The following is a 25,729-nucleotide window of genomic DNA, read 5'->3' as shown; positions in this document are numbered from 1 at the left end:
GTGGTGTGGTTTCTGTCCAGATCTAATTGAGTACTTTGAATTGAAATTGGTCTTGTGAAGGAAGCCTAGCAGTAAGATTTGAATGGAGGATAAAAAGGTTTCAGTGGGGTGGGGAGTAATTAGATACTGAGTGAAAAAAGGAAGGAGCTTCTTTGGTTTTAGTTTTCTTTGACTTGGCCCCATATTTGGCCAAGAGATGCATAGCTACAGACTGTTCCTTTGTACTCCCTGCCCCCAACAATCCGAAAGAGGATTAAAAAAAGTAGCAGTATCTTCATATATAGAGAGCTCAACATCAACTTGTCCTGTGTTGGACACAAAGCAGCCACATGGGGTTCGATTCATACTTGGTGACTTGGGTAGCAGGCCCGACAGCTATTTTGTCCTTTAGCAAGACATCCAAGCCATGTTGAGCAAGCATCATCCCTGGGAACTTTTCTACGCATTTCCTGATCAATACAATTTGGTAAAATATCTTCATAGTTAAGGTCCCTTACTCTAAGGAGATTGGATGTGATTACTCAGTAGTTAAAGCCTGAGGCCAAAAATCCCATTGCAATCCCAGACCTGTCGTTAGTAGCTAGGAAAATTATCCAGTTCCTCATCTCCAAATTTGTAGATAAGGATACCCCTTCACAGGATTTCTATGAAGATGCATTTTTAAAAAATAATTAGAAAGTACTTAGAACAGCAGTTATGAAGATGGAGACATTTTAGTTATAGGATCCATTGATAAACATGTGAGTTGGGCAAAGGTGACCCAGACAGGTCAGAGACCCAGGGGAAAGCATCTTGAGATGAACAGTTGAGATTCAGATCAGCCAGTGAGGATGGACATCCCAGAAACCCTCATCTAGCAAAGGTTTACATTTCTGAATGCCAAAACCTTCGCATTTCATAGATACGGTTTATTTCTTTTTGAGAGAGGCAGATGTGCCTGTGTACAACTGAAGTTTCTAAGCTGTGTGTCACCTCTGCACTTTTCATCACCTCACACTCATTTGAGGCGTTCCGTAGGTCTTAGAAACCTTCTTTGACAAGCGGAGTGCAGCTCAGAAGCTCAGCAGTGGTGCAGACCTCACAGAGGTTATGAGTCAAGAGAGATCAGTGACAACTCCTGAGGTTCTCTTCAGTAAGCATTGGTGTTACTTCAAGCCTGGCGGCTGAAGGCTCTGCAAAAGCCGGGAGAAGTTAAAGACAAACTCATCTATGGACATCCTTGCCTTTTTATAAACTGCCTAAACAGTAAGCATGCCAGCTGGCAAGACTTAGAACTATAATAAATGTAATAAAATTGCCCATTACTTGCATAATTGAGAATTATAAATATTTAAATAATAAAATTTGGGGAAAAATCTCTATTAGTGCTCTGGGAATGTCTTAAATCTTTAAAGTCTAGAGGGATTCACAGGGTTGGCTGAATAAGAAATCTTTGCTTTCATATCTCTGAAATCAAAAAGTTTTCATGGTTGGTTCAAAAGGCTCCAGAATTGAACAGTGAATATGTGACAAGATGAAAGGAAGGAAGCCCAGATGACCGAGCGTAGGAAAGACCAAGGAAGAAAAAATGCAAAGAAAAACACTAATTTGACACTGCTTATACTCCTATTTTCTCTCTTGTTGTACATCCCCGCTCTTGCCCTAATCCCCACAACTGGGATACTTTGATTTTTGTTTTAATTAGATAGCTCAGTCCTTGAACGTTTAGGCCAATTCCCTATGTATAAGGAAGATGTGAGCTATTTAAATATACTGAGAAAAATGAAAGCGCAATAATCAAGCTTTTTATCTTGTCCTGGTCTGTTTACTGTTGCTGTGATGCAATACCTCAGACTGGATTGTTTATTTAAAAAAAAAGAGAGATTTATTTTGGCTCATGGTGCAAAAGGCTGAGAAGGTCAAGACATAGCACCTGTGAGGGCTCTTGCATAATTTGGGACTGTACTTATTTTACATAATAGAATTATGAAGAAGTTGTTTACAAGTGCTTTGGCTATGCGAAATCTATAAAGGTTGCTTATAACACTGAGGAAGTCAGCAGGGTGTCTGGTGCATACAGAAGAGATGGAACATACGGGCAGCCTCACTTTGTAGCAATCAACTCAGAAAGAACCTACTGCTATGAGAAATACATTAATCTCTCTTAATGACCTAATCAGAACACGTAGGCCCTTCCTTTCAGTACTACTGTAATGGTAGTCAAATGTGTTTATGAATTTTGGAGAGGTCAGATCGTACTCAAACCGTAACAGATTCTAAGGTGGATTATATTAATAGGTCTGTAATACTAGTGCAGAGAAGCACAAGGAAAAATAGTATTTGTTTGACTATTTTAATGAATTAGTTCTTAATATATTTATATATAAACTTGTGGTATGCATGTATTTGTTTTTATGACCATGTTAAATAATTGTGACAAAACGTATTAGTTTTCTATGCTGTGTCTACTTGGACTTCCTGCTTAATCAAGCAGCATCTGTTTTATTTGGGCTCCAAATATACCCAGATAGTTTTGTAGAAGCTTGTTTTCCAGACTTCTTTTCAGGTGGGTGTGACTGTTCCTTGTGGTTCTGGAAAATATAGTCTGAGTAGAACAAACAACTGGACATTCCTACCTACATTATGGAGGATGTTCTTACTTAAAATCTACTCCAATCTAAAATACCTTCACTGGAATCTAGAATAATGTTTGATCAAATATTTATGTTCCAGAGCTGATTCAAGTGGACACACAAAAGTAGCCATCACAGAGTGAAGGTGAAGGTGCTGAAATTAGATTGATTGTGGTGGGGAATTATCTTAACAGTTAAAGAGAATTACCATGGGATATAGCAATTCTACTGGTATGTATGATGAATCTTCAGATAGTTCATGGAAAAAATATATCAGGGAAAAAAACCGGATGAATTTTCGAATATGTTCTTTCTATTGAAATAAACTTATCTTTAAAATTCATTTCTCCAAACTTTAAAATAATTTTTATATAATTAAGATAATTAAAGTTTACTCATATGGGACTGGCTTTGTGGTGTAGCACGTGAAGCCGCCACCTGCAATGCTGGCTTCCCATATGAGTGTGTTTTTTTTCATGTACTAATTGTTCTGCATCATATCCAGTTTCCTGCTAATGGCCTGGGGAAAACAATGCAAAATGACTCCATCATCAATGTGGGATACCCAAAAGAAGCTTCAGGATTTAGTCTGGCACAGCCCTGGCCATTATGGACACCTAGGGAGTAAACTGGCTAATGAGAGAATTTCTCTGTCTTTCAGAAGAAATAGACAGGTTTTTAAAAATGCACAGAAACTTGCACACAAATAATCATAATAAAAATACAAATAACCATAATATCCAAAAATTAGGAACAATTCTAATGCCATCAACTAACGAACAGGCAGAACACATGTGGTACGTATGCAAGGGGATCCATTCAGGTATCAGAGTAAACTGATACATGTTACACTATGGGTGACTTGCAAAAAATATTTTAAAGTAAAATATGTAACATATAAATTCTGCTTTTACAGGGAATAATACCCCAAATAGGGAATTTCATAGAGATAGAATATATATATATGAGTATATACAAATATTAATGTTTTTCAGGGAATAAGGGAACAGAGTGAGGAATAACTACTAATGGGTATAGAATTTCTTTCTTGGAGTTGTGAACGTGAAATGAAATTAGTAGTTTCAATTACACAATTTTGTCAATGTATTTTGTATTTCATAATGATTAAAAGTGCTTCTTCTGATATATGAGCTTCATTTCAATAAAACAGAGACTTGTTGAGCCAGTCATGGTTAGGAGAAGGCAAAAACAAATAGGGCCTCAACTCCACTCCCTTATTTCATGAAAAAGGACTTGTCCCTGAATCAATACACAGTGTGGACCAGTATCCAGGAAAGGCAAGAAGATGCTCTCAGGTTAGGAACTACGTAGGATAAAATATCTGGCAATGTCCTTGTGGTCTCATCTTGTTTCTTGCTTTCCTTGGGGTTTGAGTTATAATGGTATTCCATATCTGGCACCCTGCTTCCAGACAGTGACTTGGCACATGTACTCCCTTTTTTGGGATGCCATTGCCTTACATTCCTTGCCTATTTAATTCTACCACATCATTTGGATTTTTATCTCGCATGTCATTACCTCAGAAATAATCCTTCCCTGACTTTCAGAGTCAGGTGTGATCACCAACTGTATATCATCCTGTTATCTTGCAGTTCTTCATTTCAGCCACTCTCACAGGTACATTATTTCACTGGTGTGATTTCTCTTAGCTACTTGTCTTTTCTTACTAGATTTTGAAGTTGTTGAAAAAGATAGCCACCCTTCCTGCTTGTGCACCAGCCTTTCTTACTAACTAGCTCACACTAAGCACTGAATGTGTACGTAGTGCCTGACTCAGGCAAGAAGAATAGTGGCTGAATGTCTAGCCAGCCATACAAAAGGATGTAACAACAGACTTCTGGAAGCAGAGATCTGTCTTCTCCAGCTTTTAGAGGTCTAGACCTTTTCACGTCTGCATCCTTCTTCCCCCAAGTTTTAATCATTCGGTCATCTTTTCCCTACAAGAATTCAATGAGCTACATTGAAATATTTGTCACATTCAAATCACCTGCAGTGTTGGGATGAGGATACAACATCTGAAGGAATGTGATGCTCTGTGCAAGTGTCTAGCATTGTTCTGTTGGGTTGTTAGGTCATGCCCAGTGTGTTCACTCAAATACTTCATCATATTCTGCTGCCAGGTCTACAAATGTTAACAGGTAATGATTCTTGACCTCTTGGCTCAAAGATAAGCACACTAGCAAATGAGACTAGTGGACCTTTTTTAAATAACAGGACCTTTATTATGGATTAATCATAATGTAATAATATATTTGTTCTTTTTATTAGAGTCCTTGGGAAAAGGTCTTTTAATGGTGAAACATTATCTTAAAGAGTAATAAAAAGCAAAGTGGGTTTTATTCCTTAATTAAAAGAAGATAACTTTTGCTTAAAATATTTTTAAATGCCTTCAACTTGAGTATATATGACAAGCATATATCCTTTTGCTTTTATGCAAACTTTATTAGGCTTGGCAGGTGAGCTCCAAGAAAAGACATAGCTAATAGAACTTTTGCAGAGAAGGCAAACAAATTGTCCAGAATAAACAAAACCCATGTTTATATATAATCGATAGCAAGTGAACAGGGGGAGGTATAGTTAGCTTAAGGCACAGGCCAAGCTCATTAAGCATCCTGGGCCTTTTATAAATCATGGGATGTGTTAAATCTGAAATCATTCCACACAAGAGAGCAGTTTAGGATTCCTCTCTTGCACCAGGGAAAGGCCTGGTTGGCACAGAGACCCGCAGAAGGAAGTTTGAGCAAGGATATTTTTTCCCTCTGGTTATTTCTGAGCCAGTGCAATAGCCAGTATAGTTTATTTGCGTGATTAGAGACCAAGGATTGATGCCAAATGTCCTGAACCTTAACTACTGCAACTATGGGTAGCAGATGCTGTCACTTTATCTTTGCTTCTCATCCTCCCCAGGATGTTAGCACCCGGTGCTGTGTTTTCTGAAGACTCACTACCTCTCTGGACTAGAGGATTTCTCTGGCCAGTAGGATATGGCTGGCTCAAGTATGAGAAGACCAGAGATAAAGAGAGTTGCCCAATTACATATAGGAGCTTATTGATGAATACCCTTGCTAGTCCACCCCAAACACACACTTAGTGTAACATAGTTCCTCAGAGCAGCCCGGTAGGATTAAGCCCCAGCTGCCCACACAAGGACCATTTCATGAAGGTCCATACCACTGGGTTCTGTTCTGTTCTTTGTCCCCCTCATTTTCTTCACGCTACTTGAAGGAATTATCTCTCAGAAAATAACAGTTGCAAAAATCCCACTTCATTGTATGCTTTGAGGAGAACCCAACATGAAAAACCGTGAAACCGTAGGCCTTCTACTCCTGCAACATGTTGAAGGAGATCGAGATGGCCGGAGAGGCAGCATCTCTTGGTGATTACATTAGCATGCTTTAAAGGCAAACTGCTTGGTGAAGTGCTAACTGCCACCCACCAAGTACTCAACATTAAGTCTTAGTTTTCTCATTCATGCAATGAGGTCAACGGCATCAATTACAACTATTGTATTAGCTACTTTCAGAATTAAATAAATAATAAAACTAATTTACCGTATCTTTGGTTCACCCAGATTCAATGATCACATAAAATGTTTTAGTTGTAGCTCTAACTGAGCAGGTGTACATTTCTTCCTTGTCATCATTTTCTAATAAACACAGTGCAAAAACTCTTTGCAAAGTGTTTACCTTGTCTTAGTTGCTAGATGTCGTCTAGAAAATGTTCAAAGTGCATCTAGATATGAGCCTAGGTTCTACCATGCCAGTTACTATAAGAAGCCTGTGACTGTTTTGAAATTTTTTATTTATTATTTATTTATTTACACAGAGAGCAGGAGAGACAGAGAGGAGCATCCTCCGACTGCTGACCCACTGCTCAAGTGGTTGCAATGGCCAGAGCTGAGCCGATCCAAAGCCAGCTCCTTTCAGGTCTCCTATGTGGGTACAGGGTCCCAAGACCCTGGGCCATCCTCGACTTCCCTCACCTCTCCCCCCACCCCTGGGCGACAAGAAGAGAGCTGGATAGGAGTAAGGCCGCTGGGATTAGAACCAGCACCCCTGTGGGATCCCGGGGCGTGCAAGGCAAGGACTCTAGCTGTTAGACTCCCATTCCGGGCCCCTGTGCTTGTTTTTTATCCTTGAAGATGCTGAAACCAGGCTCCCACATTCATGAAGACATCACTATACATTTAATTCTTTTGTAACAGTCGAGCACACTATGTGTAATTAAATAACACATTATTATTAGAGTCATGGAGTCGTGGACTATACGACAGGGGAGAAAGTTTACAAAACAGTCAGTGTTATCTCTTCACTTTTCACATGAGTCAACTGTGAACTTGAGAATCAGGAATGGGATTCTTCAGAGTCACACAACTAATGAATAAGAGCAAGATCTGAAGAACTCATACCCCAGTGCCCTCCAGGCCTCAAAAATCAGCATTAGGACAGCTCTACATCTAAATATCCCATTAAAAAAGAGTGGAATTGGGCCCAGCATGGTAGCCTAGTGGATAAATCCTAAACTTGCTTGTGCCAGAATTCCACATGGGCACTGGTTTGTGTCCTTGGTGTTCCACTCCTATCCAGCTCCCTGCTTGTGGCCTGGGAGAGAAGTGGAAGATGGCCCAGAGCCTTGGGATCCTGCACCCATAGGGAAAACCTGGAGGAAGCTCCTGGCTCGTGGATGAGCTTCCCTCCAGCCATTACAGTCACTTGGGGAATGAACCAGAGGACAGAAGATCTTTCTGTCTCTCCTTTCTGTGGGTCTGCTTTTCCAATAAAAAATAAATAAAGCTTTTTTAAAAAACGGAATATTTTTAATTTGCTTTTAAAAATGCTTAAACGTTGTGAGGAACGATGAAATGTGTAAACATTATGTGAGATGTCCAGGAGCCCACAAATGTGAAACCAAAGTCATTTAGGGAGAAAAAAATATATATGTAGATGTATATGAATATGTATATATGTATATATTTCAGCTCCTCCTATTCCATAGGCAGAATGTTAGAAACAAATATTCTGCTTTTCACAGTTTCTGAAGCCTCAGCTTAGCCTCCACTGATGGGTGATGGTCTCTGCTGTGCAGAGTGAATCCTTGGACTATTTGGCAGCATTTATTTGATTCTAGCTCATAGCCTTGGTTGTAGTCGCTAGCTTATGGAATTTTGCACTAGACTTAGTAAAATCAAAAATACATGTTTCTCTCACAGTCCACTCCTTTTAGTTTTTCTCTGGTTTTATCCACTGTTCCATGCTAGTCACGTCTCTTCTTTCTTTTGACCTTAAATAGTGATGGAGCAAAGCACGTGAAGATGCCAGAACTGGATCAGAGCAGTCTGCACTCAATGAAAGCTCTGCTTTCCTTGCCGCTGCCAAGATCTCTGGACTCAAACCACATTAAAGGTGACCCTCTGGCCCTTCCTCTCCAGAAAAGGCAGCCAGTGTGCCACAGTAAAAATACACAAAGCATTAGCTACGGGAAAAAAATCTCTGTGGTGCCCTGACTTGTAAATATTTGTCCAAGAGTTATGTTTCTATTTATCCCTGAGTATGGCTTGCAAAGGAAATTTGGAGAGAATACTCAAGGTGACACATTTTGGTTTGTTATAATGGCATCATTTTATCTGTCCTGCTTCTCAGTAAACTTTTTGGTTTCACAGTACTACTACTTGGGGGAATTGTCATTCATTTGGTTTAATCCCAGGAAGTCTAATATTAATACATCGAATCTGTTTTCTTCTTTAACATATTGCAACTACAATTGCTAATTAAAGGTATGATGAAACCAATTTATTTTTTGATTTTAAAGGTTCTATAGAAACCACTTTCTGTAGATGACAGATCAATGGACAATTTCTGAGGATCTATAAAATAAGTTAACCTCCAATATGGAGCAGATAATACATGGTACACATCCTAAAGCTCTCCTTCATCCTTTATGGCTAAATTATAGTGACTGAGGATCAAGTTTACTTCTCTGATTTCTTACACTTATTATCTCTTTGTTAGGCTGCATAGAAGATTTTAATTTTATTTTTCAATTAACTTTTCCTCTGAATTAATGATCATCTAAGGTCCTAGGATTCACAGTAATTCTTCCAAGCAGATGAGTTGTAACATGGCAATAGAATGTAGAAATAGCAATAATGAGAAGAAGCTATTTGTGTCTCTAGGAAAACATGAGTTATAATGATCAAAGCTACCAGTATGAGCAAATTACCTGTTCCAGGCTGGGTTCATCCAAAATCAGATACAGAGATAGCAAAACCAACGCGGTTGACATTAGGAGTGATGCTGGGTTACTCTAGAAAATAGAGAGGTGATCGTGAGAATGGCTTGAAGCCAGTTATTGTGTTATAGAACAGGTTAGTGGAGAAAGACTCAGTCCCTCTGGCACCCTCTGGTAGCCTCCAAGGAACATGTCTCAGCCCCCTCTTCTGATCTCCATCACGTCCCCCTTCCTCACCCAGGCATTAATTTGAAATTCTTCACATGTATTTATTACTGCTTACACTTTATTTAATGACGTTCTTTTCTATATTATTTACTTATTTTCTGTAATACAGATTTATACGCATAGGGAGTCATCTCTCCTCCCTCTCTATAGCTCCTTCTTTTATTTGTCCCAAAGTCATTATAATGGCATAGTTATTCATGTTGACGATTTCAAGCTTTGTGATATAGAAATTTGTCCTGACATGGCAAGATCAGGAAAAGGAAGAATATAAAGTAACATAATGGTAAAGTCTAATTGTATCTAATAATTTAATCATACTATTATTCAGAAATAAAGATGTGTGCTGTATGTATTTATTATTTCCAGCTGTGCTAATCTCCTTTGTTAATAGATTTCTTTAAGAACTTTCCAGAATTTACTTTACTTTCTTTCAAAGATGCATTTTATTTATGTGATAGAGTTACAGAGAGGTAAGGAGAGACACAGAGAAAAATCTTCCATCTGCTGCTTCATTTCTGTAAATGGCTGGAACAGCTGGAGCTGGGTTGATCCAGAGCCAGAAGCCAGGAGTACTTTCCTGGTCTCCCACATGGGTGCAAGGTCCCAAGGACATGTGTCCTTCTCCACTGCTCTCAGGCCATAAGAAATGAGCTGGATTGGAAGTGGAGCAGCTGGAACATGAGTTGATGCTCATATGGCTCGTAGGAGAATCCTCTGCCTGTTGTTAGGACAGCCCATGTGGCTGCTATCCATGGTATAAATCCCACGTCTGCTTTTTAAAAATATTAGAAATCAGATATTCAAAATCATCCTTCACTTCATTCCTAATTCTTGGGTAAATTTTGAACAACTGTATCCTGCTGTGAGATGTTTCATTAAATTTTCTCAAATATCCCTGAAAACTATATTTATCCTGCAGATAAAACCATAATAGCATAGATTTGAATAAGTTGTACAGAAACTCTTACATATGATGTTTCACCTAGTAAAGTTAGTGTTAGCATTGTCCCCAAATTACTTAGCTAGGACACCATATCATGATGTGTAAGTAATACAATCATTTTACGCTGTGGCTGTAATTGAGTTTTGCAACTCTGTAGGGAGTTGGGAGAAATATATGACTTAATGGTAAGCACCAGTATTTACTTGCAAACTTGTTCTTCAACGTCCAACAAATAAAGATCCTCTGAAACTCTTGGAAGGTGCATCTTAGTTATAGGAAGTATGGCATGGGAGAATTAACCTTGAGAGCTGCAAAAGTCATTGGGAATGAGTGTTGGAAGATGCCCTGCTCCAGCTGCTGCTCTGGGAACTCCTATGCTTCCTGGTAGACCTCCTGTCATCCCCACCCTATCTTCTCCATATTCTCAGTCCTCACTATATAGAGGGTGACAAAGAGTGCTTGAAGGGCTCAGATGCTAAATTGATGGTAATTAATTTTTTGTTACTTTTCTAAAAAGTACAAGCTCTCTTGGACGAGAGCTGTAAATAACATTATTTTTTTTTACAGCAATTGCACCCTGTAATTTTATTTGTATTAAAGAGACACATCAGAATCCACAGAATAGAGAACTTAAGCAAATTCAAGAGTTTTAAATTTTGCACATGCACTATATTAGAAAGAAAAAGTTGAGTGAGGTGCAATAAAGAAGGTTAGAACCTGCAACATATGTAATAGAGATATTTAATATCCTTTATTTATTGCCTTTTAACTGTGCTGTCTTGTGTCGGTTATAAGTTATAACAGAATCATAGAGGCAGAACAGAATATCATCACACTGTAGATTAAAGAAAACCTTATTGATTGCAGATCATTATGCTCAGTGAAATAAGCCAATTTCTGTGCTCTGATATAAGAAAAATTTCATCCAAAATACAAAACAAAAAGATATAAAGGTAAACCATTATACACCTGTAATCTCATAAATGAATAGTATAATGGAGACTAGAGTAGTGGGAAATGAAACCACAGTGTGCATCTCCACTCCCAAGTAAAAGAAGACCCCCAATAAAACTGTTAAATGCACCTTGACAAGATGTTAGACTTCCTACCATTGCTTATACCTACATGAAGAGCAGAATGCTGGAGTTGAGACTACAGCCGAAGGACTGTACTTTGTAGAAATAGCGGACCGTGGAGAGTGGAGAAATGGGATGAATGAAAGGGAAGGAAGAAGGAAAACACTCTACCTACAAAACTATATATAGGAAAAGAAGAATAAAAATAAAACCATTGTCTTAAATGACCTCTGTTTTGATTGACTTATTTAGATAATCTCCCTAGTTTTCCCAAATTTGGGGTCTCTGCTGATTAAGACTTTGTGTTTCACCTGGAGGGTTATAGCCCTCTGAAATCTTGGCACAAAACATGGCACCAGTGAAATTATTGAGAGCCTTCAGGGCACCATTTCAGACCTCTTAAAGCCATGAAGTCACTCAGTGAGATTCCCAAGATCCTTGCCTTCTTCTGGGAAGCTGAAGAATTATTATGGCTAATGACTTTGCCAGTGCGTCTGGACCATGTAATTAAGATCTAAATATAACTCCATGTTCATTCTACAACTGAATTTCTTATCTGGACAAATGACCCATTTATGAAAGCCTATAAAATATCACAGGCAAGTGATTACATCCTTAAAAATCTCTCTAGTGAAATGTGCTCAGAGATGACCATTTTTGCATCACTGATAACTGTATTATCATTCATGACAGAAAAAATACAGTAACGATTCTGAGCATAAATATGTACCTTTCCTTCCATGCAATAAAAATATTTGCATTTCCTTCTTTCATTTCAGTTTCTGGAAGTGATAGCAGAGTTAATATTACATCAATACAATTTTGCAAGCTTGTGCATTCCTGTGGAATGCAAAATGTCATGGCATTTCTTTGCGGAAATATGAAACATTTTTCGGCAAGTTTTGCCCCACATGAAAATTGAGTGAGAATCAGGGTTTTGATTCTGGGAAGTTTAGAATTCTAATTGGAAAGTCTGTATTGGCCAGATGATGGGAAGGAGTGGTTGTAGAGACAGTGGAAGAGAAGGAAGAGTTCCTTTTAGTTAAACACAACACAAGGGAGAAAAACCCATATGCGATTGGGACAAATTATTTAATAATAATGGGAATTCAAAGAACATATAATCAAGTTTTAAAAACAATGTAAATGAGCCTGTTACGTTGCCCTAAACACACCAGAATCCAAAATGGGTGTCAGTTTATGTCCTAGAAGACCCACTTCCCATCCAGCTCCCTATTTGTGGCCCAAAGTCTTGGGACCCCACACCTGTGTGGGAGACCTGGAAGAAGCTCCAGGCTCCTGGCTTTGGGTTGGCTTAGCACCAGCCGTTGCGGTATATATTTATTGAGCCGGTGGTATATATTTAATGAGTGTATTTTCGCTCAGTGCCTTCTGAAACTATTCAGTCTCTTAACAGACCATTAGTTAGAACTTGAGACACAAGGATGATTGAGAAAGGTTGTGTTACTATATCTGTACTGCCCAGCCCATTGAGTCTTAAAAAATATCATCTATTCACCCAAGCATTTGGGGCTTTGAAGCAGCCTCTTTATGAGACCATCTGTGTTTGCTGCTTTGTGGTTATTTGTTGTTAATGAGTTTTCTCAAATGTTTCCTTTGGAAGTCAGATCTTCAACGTTCTAATTAAGATATAGGAAGGTATGACATCGTATTAAGGAAGTCAGGGATTGTCTGAAAATGTGACTATGCAACTTCTGCTTGAGTTTGTTTAGCACACCTTTTACATGGTGCCTATTACCTGTGAGCAAAGCACAGAACAATCAACCAGGCAGCTATACTTTAATTGCTAGAGATTTTTTTTGGAGTGAAATTAAGTCTAAGAAGTGGATGATGATCAACTCATGTTGAAGTTCCTGACTGGTCAGTGCAGCCAGCTACTTTGTTTTGATTGGTCAGTGAAGCCATGCTTTTCAGGGAATTTATGATGGTCATGTGGTCTCCAGTTGGTCTGGGGGTTACCTGAAGGTTGGAATTACATTTTACCTAAACTTGGAATTCTTCTACATAAATTATCCCAGGATGACATTGGCCATCTAAGGTTCCTATCTAATTGGAAAATCCAGTGACTCCTTGAGTTTAGTGATCAGAATCTTGTTAGCTCCAACCAGATCACTTCCTTGGGTCAGTGAATTCATTTTGATAAAGAGCAGGAAAAGACGCCTTGCGCTAAGGGAGACAGGCAGGATACTGGGTCCTGCTTTTACATTACAGGGTTTCAGTTTCAAAAGGATTTTGATTACTGATGCCGGTGCTGATGTTACAGGTGAAAGTTTATCTCATTGGGCCCCAATACCAGCACTGTTTGTGTGTAGCAAAAGCAAGTTCAGAATCGTGTCGGTCAGCCTGTGATTGCTACTGTATGTGAACACCGATTACACCCCTCACAGCCATACCAAAGCATGGGCTCCTTGTGCCATTTAGACTGTTTCTATGAGCAGGTTGATCTATCCATAAAGATGCACTTAGACCTGGCAATGGCCATGATCTGTGCGCCTTTTAATCTCAAGTGGCTAATTTGCTTCTTAGGGATTCTGAAATGATTGACGTTTATTTCACTTTCCTTTTGGACTGTGTACCAGTTGAATCACCTGAGGGCATCCTCATGCCTTTTTGTACCAGGGATGCAAAATATGCCCAATTATGAGGAAAATGGAGAAGGGATCCTTATAAAATTGGAGATTATGAAGTCCACTTAAAAATCAACATTTTTGTAACATTTGTGTAGGAACTGTTACATTGTATAGCTGATTTACTCTTAGTTGAACAAGGCTTTTCATTTGGTTAACCTTGTCTTTTTTGTGTTTTTCTTTTTTTGGCTTTTTTTTTAAACTTTGGTTTCTGTGTAAAGTCATTTACAGGTATAAACATGTTTGGATCATAATGCATACTTTTTTAGTTCAGTAGATTTCTAGGGAGGTGTTCTCATTTTCACGTACAAATAGTTTACCATAAAACATTCCAATCAGCCTTAAGAACAAGTTTATTTTTGTTAGTTCCAACACTTTGCATCCTAAGAAATTCCAGGTGAAGGAAATATGTCTGTCTTTGTAGAAAATGTAAAGGTCAAAAGAAGACTGCTACTACTCATGGCTAGGTAACTGTTGTTTATTCTACTGAGTCAAATAGTTATAAATATGAAAGCAGCTGACAATCAATGAATTTATGACAGCTATTTCAAAGGCAGAACGGAGAAAATAAACAAAAAAATCAAATGATTGCCTTAATTAGGGTACCTGCTTCGAGCTTTCATGGTATTCTTCAAACATTTCACTGGCTGTTTCCAAGTGCTCTTGTTCAAAGTCTCCTATAAATGACTGTGGCCTTCAGGATGGTTAGCCTTGGTAACAAGTGGTGGTGTTTGCATTTTTAGGGCAGCTTTGGTTTTTCAAGGAGACAATATGTGTGATGGGGAAAAATGGAAGTATTGACTCTGTGTATAGAAAATACATAAAACTATGTTGGTATATATTGAACAATTCGATAACTTACTCATTCACATCCATCTGATCATTAATTGTTGAATTCCTGATACTATTCTAGCTGTTGGTGTTGCAAAACAAGACAAAGTTTATTTGTGGGAATTTTCATCCAGAGTTATCTACATTTAAGAAGACAATGAGCTAACAACCAACTACTTCTTAGATGATTTTAGGAGTTATGTGAAGCAAGTTAATTGCATAGAGAGTAGTTTAGTTATAGGCCAGGGGGTGATCTCTCATCAGAAATCTAATGGGAGTAAGAAAAAACCCAGACAAGTTCCTGGTAAATGGAATGTTCAAGGCAGAGACGATACCTGTTGGGTTTTTAGGTTATTCTAGGGTTTTATAGTTTAAAGAAGGAGAGGTAGCGATTAGTTAAAAAAATTCACTTTAGGGGGATCAAATGTGAGGTGCAAATAGAAAGAGTAGGGTAGAATCTACCCAGGCAAAGAACAAGGGATTTGAAGCTAACCATTCTTTCATTGGAGTACCAGGCTGAGTCCAGTCTTAATCAGCTTGTTGGGAGAGAGGCACAGACTGCCACAGGGAACTTGATAAGGTGAGCAGGCCGGGAGAATTGCTCCTTGGTGAACTTTGCACTCTGTCCTAGCAGCTTCATGGGACCCCAGGCATGGAACTTCCCAAAGCAATAGGAATTCTACTAGCCCTTAGATTAATTATCTTCACCCAGTGTTAGCAGGCCAGGGAGTACAGTTCCAGTGTTCCAACAATAACAAAGCCAAATACCATGAACTAGGAACATACTGTGTACATTTGAAGAATAAAAGGAGGCTATTGTGGCTAGAACTTTGTGATCAGGGCAAAGTGGAAGGAAAGAAAGATGGGGAAGATGGCATTAACTTCTGTGGGCTTAGAAATGTAAATGAAGGGCTCGGCCCAGGTCCTGTGCAGTGGCCTAGCAGCTAAAGTCCTCACCTTGAGTGCACTGGCATCCCATATGGACTCCAGTTCTAATCCCGACAGTCCCACTTCCGATCCAGCTCCCTGCTTGTGACCTGGGAAAGCAATCGAGGACAGTTCAAAGCCTTGGGACTCTGCACCCACATGGGAGGCCTGGAGGAAGTTCCTGGCTGCTGGCTTTGGATCAGCACAGCACCGGCTGTTGCGTTCACTTGGGGAATGAGTCATTGGATGGCAGATCTTCCTCTCTGTCTGTTCTCCTCTCTGTATGTCTGACTTTGTAATAAAAATAAATAGTTCTTTAAAAAAATGTAAATGAATATAGCCTTGCACAATAGCTCAGTAGCTAATGCTCCCTTTGAATGCAACAGGATCCCATATGGATGCCAATTCAGATGTCCCCGTTGCCCTGCTTCACGTGCAGCTCCCTGCTTGTGGCCTGGGAAAGCAGTAGAGGACAATTCAAAGCCTTGGGACCCTGCACCCACATGGGAGATCTGAAAGAACCTCTTGGCTCCTGGATTCATATGGGTTCAGCTCTATCTGTTGTTGCCACTTAAGGATTGAACCATGCTGATGCAAGATCTTTCTATGATTCCTTCTTTGTGTGTATCTGCCTTTCAAATGAAAATAGATACATTTTTCTTTAAGAAATGCAAATTAATGGAATGGAAGTAAGCCTACCATACCATTCGCAGTTGGGGCTGAGTGAGGGGTAGCCCAGTTAATAACCAGGAGTGGAGAAGCACAGCTTTATTAGAAAATCCTCATTGCTGGCTGACTATAGCTGTCTTATTTGAGCCTTTTGTTTCTGGATCGTTTGAGTAATTAAGAAATATTAAAGGCAGGATTCTTGATGCCACTTTGGGTACTTAGATCTCATATCAGAATATTTGTGCTGTGATCCTGACTCTATTTCAAATTCTAACTTCGTCTGGGCCTTCCTTTAATTCTAATGTCTTAATTAGTGCACCCTGGGAGGACCTAGAATGATGTGTTTCCTGCTGTAAAGACCACATGCTTGGGCACGTGGATTGAGTTCCTAGCTTCTAACTTTTGCTTGGCCCAACTCAAGTTTTACAAGCCTATGAGGATTGAGCCAATATATGGAAGAAATCTCTCTCACACTCTCTGTACGTCTATGTTTTAATTTTATATGTGTGTCTTTCTCTGTTTTTCCGTTCCCCCCTTAAAAAGAATAAAGGTTTAAAACATAAATTTTAAAGGCAAACATACAGAGTAGCTACTCTTTAAACCATATAATAAATAAATCCCTTAGTATCCCATTTTGTCATCTTGAATAAGTTTTTCATAGCTTTACTCTCCTCTGTGTTTATACAAAGTAGACAGCATGTTCTTTATCATAGGCTGGCTTCAGATGATACACATAGAACTCTTAGCTCAGTGCTTGGCAAATTGTAATAATTCAAGCACTGACAATTGTTATTGCCATGCTGCCATGTCACATGTGTCAGTGTAATCAAGATGCTCTGAAATTGTCTCTTTCTCTGTTATTATCCTGGAGATATGAAAAGGGTATCACAGAATTTATGTATGTGAAATTTCTTTATGTATTTGAAAGGCCGATTTATAGAGGGCCTGGTGGAGAAATACAGATCGAGAGAGAAATAGCTTCTATCCGCTGATTCATTCCCTAGATGGTCATAGATGGGCCATTCTGAAACCAGGAGCTAGGAGCTTCTTCCAGGTCTCCCACATGGGTGCAGGAGCCCAAGAATGTGTGCCGCGTCCTGCTGCTTTCTCTGGTGCATTAGCAGGCAGCTGGATTGGACGTGGAGCAGCTGATTGTAGAGCTGGTATCCATATGGGATGTTGGCATCATAGGCGGAGTCTTAACTTACCATGCTACAATGCCAGTCCAATTTTCCAGTTCATCTCTTGTCTTATAAAAAATGGAAACTTAGGTGCTAAGATGGTGTTCTCTCTATCTGCAGCTAGTCAATAACTCCTGTCATTTGTGTATGTATCCCAGAGTCAGGCATCCCATAGTCTGAGAAATACTAAAATATGCTGAATCTTGGGTAAGGAAGTGAAGATACAGATAACTAAAGCCTAGAATACTGAATGATAGTTCTAATGCCCTTGTTTCCAAGATGCACATGTTCTTACAGTCTAACTTCTTTAACTGTTGGCTATCTTCTCTGCTAGACTGTTTTATAGACCAGCCAAGTTGGGGGACACTTCCCTGCCTGTACATGTGTCATTATTCCTAGTTGTTGTTCTTCCTGGTGAACTAACAGCAATTGTAACCTCTTGATTTTTTTTTTTTTAATGCCTTGATTTTAATTTCGTGAGCCAAGTAGGGGCCATTTGAGGACAAAATATGTGGTTTACATGATGCCTGAAACTCTTCACAGTCAGTGTTGGCCTGAGCAAAGACAACTGGTCAGAAAATCTTCCAGAAAGGGTGGTGCAAGATTGGACGAAGGGTCCTGAGCCAACAGTGGAGTCCTTGTGAAGGCTATATCAGAAATGCTAGACTTGAAAGAAGAAGGATTCAACTGTGGAAAAGTCTTATATGTGACTCAGTTGAATACTGATTCAGAATTACCTGTCTGAATAAAGGGGAGTTTTAGGAACCAGCCAACTTCCTTTTTTTAAAAAAATTTTTTTAAGGTAAATACACTATAAAGAGATATGCTTAAAAATGCCAATGTATCAGAAGTGGGAATTTCAATGGCTTTGCAATAAATTCTGAAATGATAAGGAGCCACTCTTTCTCAGCAGTTATACAAAATAACACAAAATAAATGGTGTTTCACAAAAAAGACAGTTTTGTCAGTTCTGTGAAATGTTGCATATAATTAAAGACAGTTAAATGGAAATTGTATCATGTAGAATGACATTACTCCTAAATAATGGAATATCTAACTATATAAACATTAGGAAGTGTGTTGACAGAACAATTGAAATATTCTAACTTAAAGTTTTTGGCAAAGGGTCCATAATATCAGAATTCGTCATTGTTCTGTTCTTGTGGCTAAGAGGGTAAGGAGAGGGGATTGCGTCACTAAAGTAACAACACGTTCACACACACCTGATAATCAAAACTCCTACCAGAGTTTCATGACCAACTTTGAAGGAATGAAATGAGAATCAGAGTTCCAGACAAACAAGTGGTGGTTATCATGCTGCCTTAGGGTCTGTTGTCTTATATTTTAAAGCATTGTTAAGATCAAAATAGAGCAGATTGAGATTTCCTTGCTTGCTCTCATATTATTAAGTCAAGGAGAGCAAATTTAAAGCCAGACTTTTAGGGGATGGGAAAGAATGTATAACCTTAAGGATTTCAAGTGTATGTCTCTTGTTTTGTTTTGTTTTTGTTTTTTAAAGATTTATTTATTTTTATTGAAAGGCAGATATAGAGAGAGGAGGAGAGACAGAGAGGAAGATCTTCCGTTGATGGTTCACACTCCCCAAGTGACCGCAATGGCTGGAGCTGAACCAATCAGAAGCCAGGAGCCAGGAGCTCTTCCGGGTCTCCCACATGGGTACAGAGTCCCAAGGCTTTGGGCCGTTCTTGACTGCTTTCTCAGGCCACAAGCAGGGAGCTGGATGGAAAGCAGGGCCGCCAGGATCAGAACTGGTGACCATGTGGGATCCTGGGCGTATAAATCACTATGCTATCATGCTGGGCCCTGTTTTTGTTTGCTTTTAATGTACCTGAAAACAGAAGTATTTTTTTAGTTGATGGCCCAATGATTACATTTTTTTTCTCCCTAGTGAATAAGTGTATGCTGGTTTGTGGGGAAAAAAAGAAAACATTAAAGTCAAATGCTGTGAAACAAATTTCTGATCGCTGCATGCTCAGATCCGATTAACAAATACATCTTGCTCTCAGGGTTTGCTGGAAAGAGACCCTGGAACCTAACAAATGAGGCACTGGTGCCATTCCATGAGTTCTGTGGATGACAGGTGATGGCTGAGTTAGCGTGTATTTCAGACAAACCAAGATAATTGGACTACATTTTGATGCTAACTAGTCATTCTTCCATAGGAGAAGTTTTCTGAGCAGAGTAGTTTTGTGAAATGTAACTTTGAAATCAGTAAATCTCATGCCACTCACATTGGTGACCCCAACAGATATTCATTACAGTCAAGAACAAGCGACACATTAAAAAAAAATCCTTAGTTGAGCTTACTTGCTCTCCCTTCCGCCCTGTCGTCTTCTCCCTTAAGCAATACAAAGTGATTAATGGAGGAGGCTTAGTTTAGATGAGTTATATGGAAAGCTATTTTATGGAAAATGAATGTTTGCATGATATTGTATTTCCATCTCTTTTTTAATCATTGACTTTTTGTTTAAGTTCATGTAATAATATTACCAAAGTCATCCACCATTACATTACCATTTGCCTTCACAGTCTAGGCAACAATATCATTTTCAGATGAAGCTATTTGTCCTTGTTAAAACAGACAAGGCAATCGGTACATTCAGACTCAATTACTGAGCTGCATGATTGATTTTAAGCTAAAAGTGAGAGCAGAGGTGAATGAAACTTAGCGTCCACCGTTCCTGGTGTTCTTTCTACCACTAGATCTGATGGCATAACAAGTCATGTGGCTGCAGCTCAGGGAAGCAGAAGGAAGTTAGTTCAGTTCAGCTCCCCAGAAAGTGAACTCAGAGACAGAATCCAGGGTGTTGGATGTCTATAGAACACCCTAGGAGTCAACATGTGGGGGAAGAGGAGAAGATGCAGGCTGAGATGTAAGGCTGAGGGCTTGGTAGATGCATTAGCCCTTCAGTGTTGCACTGACTGAGCTAAGGACCCAACCTCGTTCTCACTTGCTTCATCAGTTATTTGAATGGCTTCTTCTAGGAAGGGACAGTATCCTGAGTAAGGCAGCTGAGCTGTTGCACTTGAAGTGATTCTGAAGTTGGTGGTTGAAGGCTGTCTGCTTGCATCATTAGGCCCTGGACTTTAAAGGTAGTGGTCCTAATGAGGGGAGAGACTCTCCCTATATGACATTCAGCAACATCTGTAAGTATTTTTGCTTGTCACTATTAGGAGGCTTGACATGTAGCAGGTAGTGTTCCGGGTTACTGCTAGACATGCTAGAATGTTCAGGACAGTCCCCAAGGAGAAGGAATGAGCTGATCCCAAATATCTGATGTCCTGCCATTGGAAAGCCCTGCTGGAAGGCAATGGGCTCTCGAAATATGGCCTGTGTTCCTTCTTCCTCTGAGGCAAGTCTCATTGCTCAGCTGCTAGTGAGGAAACTAATTCTCAGAGCAGCAAAGCAAATTGCTCAACTCTTGAAGGACACATGGGCAGCAGTCAGCACAGAGCCGCTTTTTCAAAACCCTGTGGTTTCCCCTGATGACGTTAAGAACACACCACCCTGAAATACACAGCTCTGATTATTTCTGGCTAAAGACATTGCGAAAAATGCACTTGCAAGAATATTCTTGCCCTCCTTCTTAGAAGGTGGAGAGATTTCTCTGTGAAAGCTGCCCTCCCTTTTCCAGAAGTGAAATAATCTTCAAGGATGAGAAACTGAGTCTAAGAAAAAACTGTACAAGTAAATCTTCAGCTATCTCATGCCTTCCTAACCGCTTCTCCTCTGTATCATCTACCTCAGCCAAACCCTTTTGCTTCTGATACTTATACAATTTACTATCTTTGTCCAACTTCGTGTATGGATGTTCAACTCTAACCACCTGCTTGGGCCTCTGTTTCTTCACGAGAACTCCAATGCCACATAAAACTTGCATTACAGAAATTTCTAGTTCTCTGGATTGGTTTTTGTTAAGTTCATGCTCAATCCCAGCTGAAAGCCCATTAGACAATGGGTGGGGGTGGATTTTGCCTGCTTTATACCTTGATGTTCTCACACCTCTGTCTCTAACCCTGAGCTGGATGATGCTCCCATGGATCTCAAGCCATAAATCCACCTCTCCCCTTCTAGCTTAGAAGGCACAATGGGACTCATTTGACATTCTCCCCTTCTAGCTTAGAAGGCACAATGGGACTCATTTGACATTACGCAAATCATAGCACTGATCTTGAATCCTCTCTTGTCTGTGTTTTTCAGTAGCTCGTTCCTAAACCCCAACTCTCTACTGTTAGAGGAAAACTGCTTACAATGTGCTTGTGGTTGATTTTCATACTGAGATCTTCACGTGCTGGTAGTCAGGGAACGCTCATAAAGCAATGAAATACGTTCAGGACAATTTGATTTGAACTGTTGCTTGCTGTCATCGTTGAATGAATTAAAGGATTCAAGAACATTATTTAGTGGTATCTGGGACCCGGTGCAGTGGCCTAGTGGCTAAAGTCCTCACCTTGAGCATGCCCACATGGGTGTGGGTGCTGGTTCTAATCATGGCAACCTCACTTCCCATCCAGCCCCCTGCTTGTGGCCTGGGAGGGCCATCAAGGTCAGCCCAGAGCCTTGGGACCCTGCACCCATGCAGTCACTTGAGGAGTGAATCCTCAGATGGAAGATCTTCCTCTCTGTCTCCTCCTCTCTGTATATCTGACTTTACAATAAAAACAAATCTTTAAAATCTTAATGGTATCTTAAGAACCCTGGTAATCAAAGAATTAACTCATTTTTTAAAATCACAAACTAGTGTCTTCTATGTTCTTCTAGAAGCTATCCTCTTTATACAAATACATACATAAATAAATAGTAGCACTTACTAGTAAATGTTTCCACAGGAGCAGAGAAAAAGCATTTGTCACTTTGCAGATATATGATTGAGCTTAACAGAGGCAATTATTACTGTCTATAAAACAAAATCACGTAAATTTGGATCATTTAAATAGAACATCATGTAAGAGTGAATAAACATATAATCTGTGAAAGTGCTGTGGAATGAAATGCAGCACCCATTTAACCCAATGATATAAAAGGAAAGGACTGACATTCCATTATTACTGAGCCCAATTGTAATATTAGTTAATACGGTTTATAGCAGCAGTAGTTTTCAAGTTGTAACACAATGTCAGTCCCTTTTTAAGAAAGCTGTACTGTTAATTCTCCCACAGCATTCCTTCGTGTATAGTAGACATTATCATGGTTATTTGCAATTGAAAAATGGATAAACCAGGAAAATTAAATGAAGCAACTTTAGTGAATTTTCACAGAAGTATATTGGCAGGGGTCATTGCCACATACTTTCTACAGTGACAAAGCCTAATTTCAAATATATATTTATATTTTTCATGCATGGTTTCAGTCAAATTCTGTGAACATTGCTGAGTAAAATGTAGTATAAATATAAGCAGTGGATATTTTAAAACTAGCCCTCAAAAGCGCCAATTTATTTATCAGAAATTTTATTGACATAACACACATTTTAAAATATATGCTATCCTTTATTATAAGCGACCAGTTTATGCTTATACAATGCTTATGTTGAACTGTACAGACATGCTGCATCTGTAGCCTAGTTGTAGTTTCAGCCACCCCACGACATACATCACGAATGCTGATTGATATTTCCCGACATCAAACCACCAGTATAACCTCATGTAGCATGGATCTGTGGAGAGATTCCTGGACATCACTCTGTATGAACAATAAACATAAATAAACACAAAAGGAAGATTTATAGTATGAAAATATGGCGAAGTAAGAAGTGTGCAGGTCTGACCTCAGGTTTTCTGCTTTGATGGAATCGACCTCATCATAGGTTAACACAACTTGTTAATATTACTGCTGAACGGTTATCTCCTCATAGTTGTAATGATTGGGCAGTTGGTTCTTAACTGCTGTTAAGAGTCGCAGGTAGGGAACATTTTCAGTTAATCAAATGTCTGTGTTTCCAGTGTCTCCTACTCCTACTTATAGCTCCAAGTATGTAAATAGAGGATATTTCTTGTCAAGCCAAATAAATGTCAACCTAGATGATACCGGGCAGAGTCATTCCTTTACAATTTATTGTTATTTTTTGTGGTTTATTCACAGGCATTTCCCTGCATTTCAACCGGCATTTATGGTAAGTGATCTAGCTTTTTATGATGTTTACATTTATTTTCCTGTTAAATGGGGTCGGCAGGGAGGTTAACTGGAAAGATTAAAGGTACCTTGATGAATCTATTTTGTTGTGATTTAAAGAGACTAAAAATTCAGGTCAAATCTCATGAAGTAAACTCAAGAGGTGATTTGGATTCTATGTTCTTGAATTTTGTTGTGTTGGACATCATCCAGAATGATTTGATTAATGCATTGTGGCTTCAGGTCTTTTCTTTAGGAATGTATAAAAGTAGGATTGACTTCTAATATTGTTTCCTTTAATAAAACCAAGCTTTCTCTCAGAAAAAGCATAGTATTTATTATGTGAAGGATTTCTGACACAAGCAGATCATAGTTACCATGGATGCCCCAACTCAAAAATTATGTTTGTGAAAATCAGAAAATTTGTGAACTTATTACCATGGTAGAGAGGTGCCTAGGTTGATATAAAAATTGAACATCTATGTTTTTAAATTTTATTTTGGCATTTCCTGTGAAGATATTTGCAATTATAAATAGAAAATGCAGATCTGAATCCAGTTAAGCAAGGAAGGATATGGTCACACTATTGAAAATTTTCACGCATGCCTGTTTACTTCTGGTTTCCACTACAGTCTTTTCTCTATAAAATCAGAATGAATGATGGGTTGGAGAGAACTAAAAGGCTTTTTGCAGAGCTTTCCACATTGTGGCTATTATTTCTGTCTCACAAATGGCCAGTTGGCAATTTTTGGCCAGTTGGCAATCTTAAATATTTGATTCAAGGAAGCGGTATGTGCAAAATTTCATTGGTGAAAAGTCCAGAGCCTTATTTAATCTTTTGTAGAGTCAAACTGAACTCCAACGCAGAGACAGTTTTCATTTGGAGAATATTCTTATGTTGCAGTCTTGGTATTCCTTGACAGAAACGAGCACACAAAACTCCAATTGCCTGAACTAATACCGAGCACGTAGTTTTCTTGTACATTACCTTTTCCAATTGTTGACATCTGTTTTGCATCTGAGAATCTTACGGTAATGTGGAAAGAGCTTCACAAGGAAACTTTCTGTAACATGACTTAATAGGAACGGGGAGGGTAGCAGAAAAGGAAAGCAAAAGTAAAAGAAGGTCAAGAGTGACCACAGAATTAAGGGTTTCAAAGTAGAGAGTAACAAGTAAATCAGTTATAAAGTGAATTGTGGTCAATTTTAATCCCAATGGATAGACATTTCTTCCTAAACAGTGTGATATTGCCTAAAACGTACAGTGCTGGCTCAGTGTCCTGTTATGCTGAGTGAGACGAAAATATTACACGGCCTGATAGAGCATGAATTGAGTGAACCATTCTAGCTGGCTCAAAGCATATAATTCTGAAACACTGACTACTCATCTCTTATTCCACTATGATTGGCTAAATTTAAAAAAGCAAGAATGATGGCTCGCAGAGTTCAAGTGTCATATCACCTTTGGTTAACTCCACTGAGAACTGAGGCCAAAGTGCACTTTTAAGTTCATGATTTCTTATATTAGAAACATTGAGTTAGCTTAGAGTCCATTCAGCATTATGTGATATGAAAATTATTTCGTATGTCACTGTGAGGTTGAAATTTTCTTATTAATCTTCAGTTGTTTCTCCAAACCAATAGATTTTAGACCAGTTATTTTCTTGCTCTTATTTAAAGTCCTGCTGTTCATCTTTCAATAATAAGATCAGGTTTGGTTTTATTTTGATAGGATTTTGTACATTTAAAGATAATGGCATAGGGAAAAAGCAGCCAGAAAGCAAGCAGATCATCAGTGCTTCTGTTGTAAGTTGCACTAGACTGGATTTAGGGCAGGTTTTTACAACAACTTCTTGGTTCCACTCCCTGATCTTATTCTGCATGGCAAACCCTGGTAAATTAATTTTCTAAAATCCCATCCGGTGCATTTTTCCAACAACATGCGAAGAAAGCTACCCACTTAGCATTTTGTTAGTGTGCAAATGTTTCTGTTTGAAGGAACACAAATGTGTTTTGTAAAAGCATTCTGAAACTTAAAATTTGTGAACTTGGCAGTATCTACTCGGACCAAGGTAAAATGGAAATTTAGAATGTATAGTGCCAATGTGAACAGTATCTACTTCATCGAAGGAAGAAAACAATTATTTATGATGTTTATGATCCAGTCAGGAACGTGAAGATCACCTGACTGGCCATGAAGTCCTGCCCTGGCTTCTCCAACTATGTTCTAAA

At 39.0% G+C, this 25,729-nt stretch overlaps 1 protein-coding gene across 1 annotated transcript in view; it reads left to right on the top strand.

The window, feature by feature from the left end:
• The window catches only part of MACROD2 (mono-ADP ribosylhydrolase 2), a 1,523,237-nt gene that overhangs the window by 1,098,567 nt on the left and 398,941 nt on the right, over positions 1-25,729 (top strand). The window contains exon 7 of the mRNA XM_058679322.1: positions 23,468-23,498. Coding sequence (XP_058535305.1) covers positions 23,468-23,498 — 31 coding nt within the window. The remainder of the gene's footprint in view (positions 1-23,467; positions 23,499-25,729) is intronic.

The sequence above is a fragment of the Ochotona princeps genome, chromosome 22, assembly GCF_030435755.1.
Source record: "Ochotona princeps isolate mOchPri1 chromosome 22, mOchPri1.hap1, whole genome shotgun sequence".
NCBI lineage: Eukaryota > Metazoa > Chordata > Mammalia > Lagomorpha > Ochotonidae > Ochotona > Ochotona princeps.
This window is presented reverse-complemented; position numbering and strand designations above follow the sequence as displayed.